The following is a 10,622-nucleotide window of genomic DNA, read 5'->3' on the forward strand; positions in this document are numbered from 1 at the left end:
CAGGACTAGCAGCGATTCTCCTCCAACACAGACAGGTTTTAAAGAAGACCCATTACTTAAACAGGTTTTAAAATATTTATTGAGCACCTACTACTCAGGCTAGGCGCTGGAATTATAAAGATGAATAAGATTCGATCCTTGCCCTTAAAGAGCTTACATTCTATAGGGTGAGGGAGTCAAACACATAGACAAAGAGAGACACAAAAATGTTACCAACACTAAAACAGCCGTTTAGCTAAGGTGTAGTGGGCACACTGAAAAGGAAGGGGACAAGTCTCCAAGGGCAGCCCGGTGGTTTCTAAAGACTTGGCAGAGGAGGGGTGGCAGGGTAGACACGCCAAGTTCGCTGCGGGGGTAGCGGGCGGCCTCCCGGCGCGCAAACCTCCCCGCAGGCGGAAGCAGGGTGAGCCAGGCACCGAGGCGTGAAACTGCTTGCGGCTCGCTCAGGGCTCGCCCTCCGGGGGCTTTGCAGAGAGGAGGTGAAGAGGGGACCGAAAGCGTTTTAGGCGTCGAGGATCCAAAATCCTAGCAAAGACCAAGAGCCACAAGGCAGTATCCTGCCTGGAGCGAGTTATAAGAGTTTACCCGGGGGAATGGAAGTCGCAAGGTTTCCCGGAGCCCCGGCGCGGTCACGGGTGTGGGTCCGTCCCGCGCCCCGGCTGCGCCCTAGCCCTGCCTCCCGCGCCCAGCTCGGCGCCGCCTCGGGCGTGCATGTGGGCCTCCCGCCCGGCATGCGCGCCCTCCCGAGCCTCGGCGCCGAGCGGGGTCTCTCCTTGGGCTGTAGCTTGGCGGTCACCCGAGCAGGAGCTCAAGCCCTCTCGACGCCGAGCTCCGGGGCGCTGGACGGAAAAGCTGGGCGCGCGGAGCCGGGTCTCCCCAAGCGTCGCGATCGGAGCCCGGAGGAGGGACCCCTTCTCGGCCTGGGGTGCGCAGTGCCACCCCGCTTAGGGCCCCGCGCCTGGCTGGCCCGCCGCTGCTCCCGCTGCACCCGCAGGGGGCCTCCGTGCCCCGCCCCGCGCCGGCTCCCAGGGCGGCCGCGCGACAGGGACGCGCCGCGGCGCCGGGCCAGGGCGCGCACAATGACCCCTCTCCCGCCGCCGCCGCGCTGCTCGCGGGCAGCCCATTAGCCTTTCAGGCCGACAAAGCCCCGCGGCCCCGCGCATTGTCCCGCCGGGCGCCGGCCGCCGTCATTAGCCCTGATTACGCTGAGCCGCCTGACAGCCCGGTCGCCGCGCCGCGGACCCTTTCAGCGCGCCCCCTACCCCGGCACAAAGCGGCGGAAGCCGGCCGCGCCCCCGCGTCCCGGCTGAAAGGAGCGGAAAGCCGCTGCTCGCCCGCTCCCGCCCCTCTGCATTCTCCTCGGATACAATATTTTTCTCCTTTTTGTTAAAATTAGGGAGAGGGAACGAGGTCAAGAAAGACTGCTTGAGCTCTTTGCCTATCATTTGTTTAACGTAAACAAAGAGCAAGTCCTCGCTCACCCCAGCCTCTCTTCCCCACCCTCCCAGGTTTTTATAAACAAACTGGAAAAGGGACAGTGGGGTAGCGGGCGGAGGCCGAATGGGTCGCTAGAATGGAGGCCGGAGGAGCAAAGGCGTTCGGGGGCGAGGGCAGCCGCTCCTTTTGGTGGCAAAAGGGTGAGGGGTGAAATAGTTACAAGCCACAACAGAGCCTGAGCAAAGGCTGGGGGTAAAGTCCTCATCTTGGACGGGTCTCTTGAAATGTAAAAATGCTTCTTTCTACTCTGCTTTTGCGGGCAATCGTGACAGAGCATTGTAAAAGAAGGAAAAGAAACTCGCCGGAAGCCAAATTCAGAATGTTTGACCTTTTGTCTACCTGGAAGTTTTGCTTTAAAATCCTTTCTAGGCCAAGATGAAATGGATACGAAAAAAAAATCGTATACAGAAGACTTTAATTCGGATGGTAAATAAATCTCTGTGATTTGGATTAATTTCCAACCTGTGGTCATCAAAGAATTGATTATTCACAAAGGTAGTGAAGTGCCACCAGGTTGCAGTTAATCATTTTAATGCATCACCACCTTAAGATTCTAAAATGAAATTAGATGAAGACATCTCCAGATTGTTGAAGTAGGTTGAAGTGTAATCTTTAGGCAGCTAATTTAAGTACATGGTAAGTGTCCTTTACAGGCTTTTGCCAAAGCACAACCTAAAATTCTTTGTCATCATTTGACCTCGTTTTCTCCAAGCAAGTAAGTGTTATTTAAAAATTATCTGGTAAGGAGACAGCTTAGCTCCTAGCAATGCTATCCTATTTTCTTGAGATTTTGGGAAGGTCATTTCTTTCTGACTATAGGCATCATTTAAACTGGTGAGTGGGTTGGGATTCTTAGAAGTTAAGCTAAAAGTCATTCCATTAATTAGACATCTCTTTTCCCTTTTGGACCTGGAATCACCAAAAGAAGAGACCAACTCTGCTAAATTTGGTTCTGTTCAACTCCATAGCTGAGGCACATGACTGGGACTTTCTGGATTTTTCATTGAAGCGCAATACTGCTTGGCAGATTCAGGACTAGGCAAGGGTAGAGGAGGCACCTAGAGTGTAAAATTTAAAGAAAACACGCAACCCAGGTGCCTGGAATGTGACGACCTTGAGAGTAAGTGTCACATTGAAGTTTGTGTCCAGGGCCATGCTCACCTGACCAGAGTCTGAAGCTGTCTTTTGGGGGCCGGGGAACTACCTGGGGGCTCTTCAAATTAGCAAAATTCAATGCAGAAAGCACTCTGCCATCTCCACCTCAGGATCCACGTAAGAACATGTACTTGCTTTCAGGAAGAGCACCAGCTTCATCACAAAGACTGCCCCAAACCCCAAGAATTCTCTGGATAAGGGCTACTGTACACAATGACAGCTGTTTATAAGGTTCAGATGAGGCAGATCTACTCAAGCAGTTCAGAAACTAAGCATCAACCACTACTCATGCCCCAGGCTTCCATAGTATACCGTATCATGTGACTGCCTTTTATCTTCCTGGATTTCATTGTTTTTGTTTGCTTTGCATTTCTGCCTAAAGAAGTTACTAGCTTCTAACCCAAAGAGTTTCTTTTAAGGGAAAGAGAAACAAACTGAAAGGACCACAGGGGGGTAGGGAGGGAAGGCCAGCTCAAGCGATTTAGAGATCAATGTCAAATTTTATAATAGCTAATCCATTCACTAAGAAAAAAGCTTAGAGACTCTTTGGATAGCATTTACTTTCTTAGAGTCAGGACAGAGCTCTGTGTGTGTGTGTGTGTTTAGGAGGAAAAAAGTAAATGCTAATAACAGTTGCTATTTTTAATTGAGGCTATTGCCAGGACAGAGAGGCTCTTGATAGCTTGTTTAATGAGTAGAATAGAAATCAGATTTTAAAAAAGCCAACCATTTCTCTGGAGCCTTGTTTTACCCTCTGTAATGACCAGTTTACACATTATCCCCCTTCTTGGTATTTCTGTTATTGAAAATCATCTGTCTGATTAAAACTGGCTTCCCTAGCAAGAAGATACTAGACTAGTTACAACTTCTGTTAGCCTTCTCTTGTATACAAGCTCAAATTCAAGTGCAATTTCTATTTACTCAGTGATTCTGACTGGACTGCTTTTGTATGGGGGGTGGTGTCGCAAAGGAGGTGGAAAGCCTTACCTATCGCAAAGGCCACGACAGATAGTTTTGCATTTTTATAGAACAGTATTTACTACCAGACCTCAAAATTTGCTTTCCCAAGTTATCCCTCCAAGTTATCCCTCCAAGCCATTAACACTTCCTAAAAGTAAGTGCCAGGTGGACAAATTTCTTGTGCTGGAGATGTGGTGAGTTTCTTACAGGGCTTTCTCTGTTGCCAATATCTACCACATAGCATAATGTGTCTATATGTACTCACACATATGCATACATACATATACATAGTTTGACGTGGCAGGTGATTATGGACCTACCACGGGCTGTCTTAAGAGTAGAGCAGTAGAGAAGGTATATGACACAGAGGATGCTATGTGAGACTATTTGGACAAGAACCCGTCCCTGCATGCCTGGTAAAAGGAACAAGAATAATATCTATATTTTGAGTCTCAGATAGCTGCTCCTTTAAGAAAGTTTGTCCACCAATTTTCTTTTTATTGTTTGGCTTCTCCACACGAAATATATCAGAGAAACCTACTGTCAGTCTCTTAAATAAGTAAACAGTATATGTATATTATATATATATATGTTTTGTTTAAAAAACATTTAAAGCTAAAGTTATATAACAGCGTCCTTTGACATGAAATACCCACAGGAGACTCAGGGCAGGCGCTCAGCGTGCAGTTCGGGTTTGGAAGGTGGCTTTGCTGAAAAACCCTTAGGAAAAAGCAAAGCGAGAACATGGGCCGGTCAGGCCTCACCGCGGGCCCCTGCGGTTTGGCCGAAGGAGCCGCTGGTGCTGGGCGACACAGCGTCGGAGGTTGCAACCCGCGCGTCTCTGGCCACCTGACTTCGCCAGCGCCGAACTTCCTGGTCTCCCGTCCTGTCTTTCTCCATTTTGTTTATCTCATTTTTACAATGGATTCTGCGTCTGAGTGTGCTGGTTGGACTCAGATGTCGCATTCGCTGTCGCTGGAGGTGATGGAGATGGCCGAGGTGGCTGCCTTGCTGGATAGACTGGCAGCTGGGCTGGAGGCAACGCCCAGCATCTCCGGCGTCCCCTCGCCCTCGGCCCGCAGCGTCCGCCCGGAGCTTTGCGACAGAACCTGCTGCTGCAATCTAAGGAGAAGGAAGAATACGGGTCACGGCGCTGCGCCGCCTCCGGTCGACCCTTCCCAGCCGGCGCGCGCGTAGCGCAGACCTCCACCTGAAGGCCTGACCCGCTCCCTCAGACCTGGGCAGTTAAGGTGGGGACGGCCAGGCGAAGAAGGTCACTTGGGAGACGGAGGGGGCCGGGGCGGCTGCAGCTGCCCAACTGTCCTTCAGGCCCTTTCTGGCCTTCTCACATCCCTGTCTTTGGAATGCTGGACTTGAAGCTGGGGCGTCTTTCCCAGCAGTTGGCCACTTTCGGGAGATGTATAGAACTGGGTGGAAATACCTGCTGTGTAGGTGATGAGGGCAGATCAGGCTCCAGGACGTGGGGCTCCCTTTCCGCAGTGCACGTTCCCGGTACTCAAGCCTGAGCGGTGCCCTTGGGACCCAGTCGCCTTGAGCTGAAGGCAATCATTACTCCCAGAGGGCTGCACAGAGAATTTGGACCCGGGGCTCTCTTGGCCAAAATGTTTGGCTAATTGAGATGCACACACGGGGAATGAAAAAGCTCTAGTTTGCTGTAGATTAGTTGCAAGTGGGAAGAGGCCAACTTTCTACTTCTTAGAAACAAGAATCTTTGAGAAATGTTTTCATAATGTTGGAGAGGGTTGCACTTGGGCTTTAGTTTTGGCAACACGAAGCCAACAGACTCACTGCTAATAAGCCAGGCCTCACTTAATAGTAGAAACCTGGACCCGAGCAGGCAAGAATTAGCTTTGGTCTTGGGATTCCTGTTTCTGAAATTTCAGTCTTTCCCTTCCCCACTGAAGCCTTGGTTTTGGTCACTGGGACCAGCTGCTGCGTTGATGGAGGCTAGATAAAGTGAGGAGCCAGGAGCCAGCCCCTGTAAGGGAACCCTCGCACAGGGCCCTTGAATTCTGGAGCGCAAACCAAAAGCCACCGCGTTCCCAGCTCAAGCAGAAGCGCGGTCTCCAGCACCAGGCCAAGGCACCAGGAACGCCTCCTTCCCTCCCGCTCCCGGCGCGCTAGCAGACCGCGGAGGCCTCTAGTACCGACCTGTTCTTGGCTGCAGCCGCCCGGTCCCTTTGTCGGCGGTTTTTGAACCAGTTGCCCACCTGCGTAGGAGTCAGTCCGGTTGCCTGGGCCAGCTCACGTTTTTTGCTGGGGTTGGGGTATGGGTCCTGCAGGTACCACTCGCGGAGGAGGTGCCGCGTGCGCTCCTTGAAGCAGTGCGTCTTCTGCTCGCCGTCCCAAATGGTGCGCGGCAGCGGGAACTTCTTCCTTACGCGGTACTTGTCCACCGGCCCCAGGGGCCGTCCACGCAGCTTCTCCGCCTCTTGGTAGTGCGCTTCGAGCCACAGCGCCTGCAGCTTGGCGTGCGACTCCTTGGTGAACTTGTGGTTTTCCAGGATGTGGTAGAGCTCGCGGTAGTTGCCACCGTGAAAGGCCACGATGGCGCGCGCACGCAGCACCGACTCGTTCTTGTTGAGGGCCTCGCAGGCCGCAGGGGCCACGGGCAGCGACCACAGGAAGCGACCCAGGCGCTCCACATCGCCGCTCTCCTCCAGGGTCTCGCATACCCCGGCCACTTGCTGGGGGCTGAAATTCAGGATGGGCAGCTGGAACATCGAGGCAGCGATGGCCGCAGCGGGGGCTCTGAGCCTGGGACGGGACACACAGTAGATGTCCTCGGGTCGCGCCGGGTGCGCCAGGCTCTTCTTGGTGGGGAGACTTGAGATGACACGGCGGGCGGGACAGCGGCTGGAGCGAGCGTCCCCGACTGGAGCAGGTGCGGGCTGCAGGCTCGGGCTTCACTCCCTCCCGCACGCACCCAGGCCAGCTAGCGCGGCTACTGGGGTGGGCGGATTGGCAGCGCGGGCGCCATGGAGACCCCCTGTCAGTCACCGGCCGGTTCTGCCAATCAAGGCTGCGACCAGAGCGCAGGGCCCATTTCAGCACCTCCCCGCCCTCGACAGCGCCCGCCGTTTGGCGTTGGATTTTTCCTCAATATTTTACAGAAGCTGGAGGATTCAAAGCCGTGCGAGTGACTGGGGGAACTAGCGAGTGCAACCGCGGTTCGCTCTCCCCCTGTCCTGCCCCTCCCTCTTTTTCCCCCACCCAGAGGCAGGGATGCTACAAGGATCATTTTGGGTTTATTCAATGACTCGGTGGAAAGGTCTCCAGAGGACAAAGAGGACTGGCCACAATCAAAATCCTCCAAGTATTCGCAAGTTAAGTTGTAGCAAACAGCAAACCCTACGGTGGAGTGCACGCACGAAGGAGAGGGTGTCAAAGCGGACCTTTGCGTGTCTCCAAACACTCATCCGAGCTCGCCTTCTCTTCCCCTTTTCCAGCTGCCAGAGCAGCTAAATGGAAAGCAAATTTGGAACAGAAAGAACAGGACCAGGGATCTGTAGAAGAGGTCAGTTTGGATTCCTTCCCCATGCCCTTCAAAGTCTCCTAAAATAATATTGAACTAGAGTAAGAACACTTGATTTAAAAAAAACACTCACTTGGTAGCACAGATGCTTACTCTGCCAACTTAAAACACTTCAAAGAGGGGGCTGTCGGAGTCTCATTCAACTAAAGATTGTACTTTTTAGTTCCTCTCCAGTTTAATGGACTTGAATAAATGTGCATCACATCCAACTCTAGAGTGAGAAGTCATTGTTAGGTCAGGACAGTAACTTAAAAGACTGTTTCAAAAAACTTTCTAAGGGCTGGGAATACAGCTCAGTGGGTTAAGGCACCTGCCTGACAAGTTCAAGGTCCTGAGTTTGATCCCCAATACAGCAAAGTCAAAGATCTTCCTGAAAATACAGATCTGTTCCTTTGCTTTTGCCTGTGCCCTGTGTTAGAACACGTACGTGGAGATGGAGAAAGAAATCTTGGGCTCTTTCTTGCTTCAAGAGCAATTCAATGAGAATAAATTAAGGAGTTGTGGGGGGATTCCACAACTCTCTCTCTCTCTCTCTCTCTCTCTCTCTCTCTCTCTCTCTCTCTCTCTCTCTCTCTCTCTCTCTGTACAGAGGGCTAGAAAGCACTTCCTGAGCCGATGGATGTTGACCCTTCCTGCAGAGAAGGGCCTTCACCTCCAGAGCTGCCTTCTGGCCAGTAGATTACATTGGCAACTTTTATTGATTCCCAATTGACATCTACATCATACTATTTTCTGAGGCCTGGTTCAAAGAAGCCACGATCTCATCTGGGCCTTTGATAAAGGTTTGTTTAATTTGAAGAAAATACTCCACAGAGGAGCTTTCCAACGGAAACACCAGGAAGGCCTATGACAGGTCCATTCCCAGAAAGGAATCAGATGGGAAAGTTCACCAACGAAGTGGACTGGGCCTGGCTGTCTTTTCTTTAGTATCAAGCACAGTCTGTATGCAGCTTGTACAGCTCTGGTAAGTCAGACGGCAGATAGATAGCACAGATGGTTGGAGGTGTCGGGTCAGATCATGCTACGCCTGAGTGCAGAGCAAAGCTCGTTCTGACGGAAAACCCTGATATTATTTTCACAGATCTTCACAGTTCACTCGAAAAAAATAGCAGCGGGGAAGACAAAAGCCCTGGAACCATTTGCATCATTTCTGTGAGATTGCCAAGCCGCCTCCTCAGAAAGGCTTTCTTTTTTGAGATCTCATTTTCTTGAAATGCAAAGGGTAGGGGCAAAATAACGAGGGCGGTGAGGATAATGACAAAGCATAAACCCTCTGTAGCTCAGAGCGACTTCCAAATCAGCCAGGACAACTTTAGTGGAAAGCATCGCGCACACAGGCCAAGAACACAAAGTCCGAGGAGAATCCAGGGTGGGAAAACCCCTCGGGCCTAGTGGACCCGCAGGAATGAGGCCGGACTGCAGGAGGAATGCGCTCCCAGAGCCCCTAGCCAGGGAAGGGCGGCTTCCTTTTGCCCCAGTTTCCAGCACTGTCCGCATTGGTGGCAGAATCGTATCCTGTTTGCCCTTTGCGTGTGTAGGAGGTCGCGCCCGGGCGAGACCGCAGCTCCGGAGTCCCGCTCGGGTTCAGCTCAGTGCGCGGCGCTGCGGTTCAGAGAGGCGGTCGCGGCCTGTTCCTTGACCTGCACAGGCTGGGTGTAAATGCCGCGCACTGGCTCACTGACTGTCTTTGCGGTTAGCCTTTGCGAGCAGTTTTTCAGGTTAGACCCTGTCCAGGACCCTCACCTGGGAAATGGCAGCAGTTATCCTGAAGTTCGTTTCTTGAACAGTAGTTCTGTGCATGTGGGATACTGGGCGCTTTGGCCCTAGCGCGCAGAGCTCTAGTGGGAGGTCATTGGAGCGCCTGGAGCTTGGGGTCCGCTGTGAGGAGGCTCGCTTCGGGACTTGGTTTAATTTTATTAACTCAAAAGGAAATAAATGCCCCAGGACATCTTAGAGCTTCATGTGGAGACGAACAGAAGGAATAAATAGGCTGCGACTCCACTCCTGGGACAAGGAACAGCTTGCCCGGTCCTTAGAAGTCACCCTCCTGGGACACAGCGACCTTCACCCACCCTTAGAGCGCAGGGCTCTCGGCTCGCTCCTCCTCCGGAAGGCTGCAGATGGGAAACTTCACCACCTGCAGTTCTGGTTGGTTTTTCTTAATTTTATGGAAAGATAGATTTAAAAAATCATTTGGGGCCTTTGCGCCACACCTCCACGCAACCCCAATTTCTGATCCCAACCGCACTTCAATTCCCCCACCCTTCCTTGACTAGCAAAAGAGAAAGTGTAGCTGCAGCCTCAGCCTCTGGGCAGCTCTGCTGTTTTCTGAGAGTAGTTGGCGGCTGCAGATGAAGACGTGGACCAAAAACCGGCATCCAGAGACATCTATTCTGCAATCTTTGGAAACAGGGTTTTACTTTATGGGGTAAATTTCGGAAATAAAAGCATGTAGGAGATTCTGTAGACCCGCACAAAATGCCCTGGGAGTTGTGAGGTTTATGCTCGAGTCTTTGGAGTTCAGGGTGTCACTTCTGCACACATAGGGGTCTCCCCACTCCCTTGCAGCTAGCAGTGGTGTTCCACAGAGCAGAGGGGTGCATGTGCACCCTGCTGAACTGGAGCTCGCGTTTCCCAGAGAACAGTGCTTAAAAATCAAGGCGCTCTTAGTTTTCATTTTGTCCTCCTTTCATTGAATTTGTCCAAGTCAAAAGCCATAGAAACAGTGCTGTTATTTTCTTTCTCGCATAATTTTGAATTATCAAGGACTTTAAAGAATGTAGTAACTTAATCTATTTGAGTTCCTTGATGAAGGCATTGGTGCTGTACCCGAAAGTCGCAGAACTGGAAGACAAGGAGGCCCAAGTCTTTCGTGTATCCATCCGGACTTTTGGAAGAGATGTTAGTTTCCTTAGCCTGTGCCCTGTGTTGATGGTGAGAGGTGGTTTTTATTTTTTTAATGTACTTTAAGTAATTATCTTAAATATTTTATTTATAGTAAAAAATCTAGATAGTTGTAAAAGACTAAACAGGATTAAAATTTCAGATATTTATTCATTAATTAGTATTCAGATATTCAGATGATACTGTCCTCCCTTAAATGCATGTTTGTTTTTTTGGATGTAATAGTCCAGATCTTAGTCATCGATTGCATTCAATGTCCTAATTGTAAAGCACCGTCCTAGTAAACCTCAGGTAGATTGCTGTATTTCATTTATTCTTTCCCTTGTCAGTATTCCTTTCTGACAAAGAACAGGGAGGCCTCTTAATTGCTTATCCTGGAGGACATCATTTGAGAAATGTTTTGTAGATTTCCTAGAGCTGCAAAATCAACAGACAGAAAAGCATTACAGTAAAAATATTAATCTAATTTTAAGAGATCAGGATTTTTCATTATTCACCAGCCGTTCTTGAAATTATGCAAAATTGCTTATTTTGTTATGTAAATATTTTT

At 50.8% G+C, this 10,622-nt stretch overlaps 1 protein-coding gene across 1 annotated transcript; it reads right to left on the reverse strand.

Moving 5' to 3' along the window:
- Nucleotides 1-4,482: 4,482 nt before the first annotated feature.
- Nucleotides 4,483-6,435, reverse strand: Six6 (SIX homeobox 6). Its single transcript, XM_004624814.2, has 2 exons — nt 5,785-6,435; nt 4,483-4,734 (listed from the first exon to the last, which is right to left on the reverse strand). The coding sequence occupies exons 1-2, from the start codon at nt 6,354-6,356 to the stop codon at nt 4,566-4,568; spliced, it is 741 nt and encodes a 246-aa protein (XP_004624871.1). The 5' UTR covers nt 6,357-6,435; the 3' UTR covers nt 4,483-4,565.
- Nucleotides 6,436-10,622: the final 4,187 nt, after the last annotated feature.

The sequence above is a fragment of the Octodon degus genome, unplaced genomic scaffold, assembly GCF_000260255.1.
Source record: "Octodon degus isolate 3935 unplaced genomic scaffold, OctDeg1.0 scaffold00007, whole genome shotgun sequence".
Classification (NCBI taxonomy): domain Eukaryota; kingdom Metazoa; phylum Chordata; class Mammalia; order Rodentia; family Octodontidae; genus Octodon; species Octodon degus.

What these genes read in the sequence shown, in the direction of transcription:
- Six6 (XM_004624814.2), bottom strand. Translation starts at nt 6,356, where the DNA reads ATGTTCCAGCTGCCCATCCTGAATTTCAGCCCCCAGCAAGTGGCCGGG. An exon ending in GCGGCTGCAGCCAAGAACAG is followed by an intron (nt 4,735 to 5,784) that starts GTCGGTACTAGA and finishes CCTTCTCCTTAG; the next exon opens with ATTGCAGCAGCAGGTTCTGT.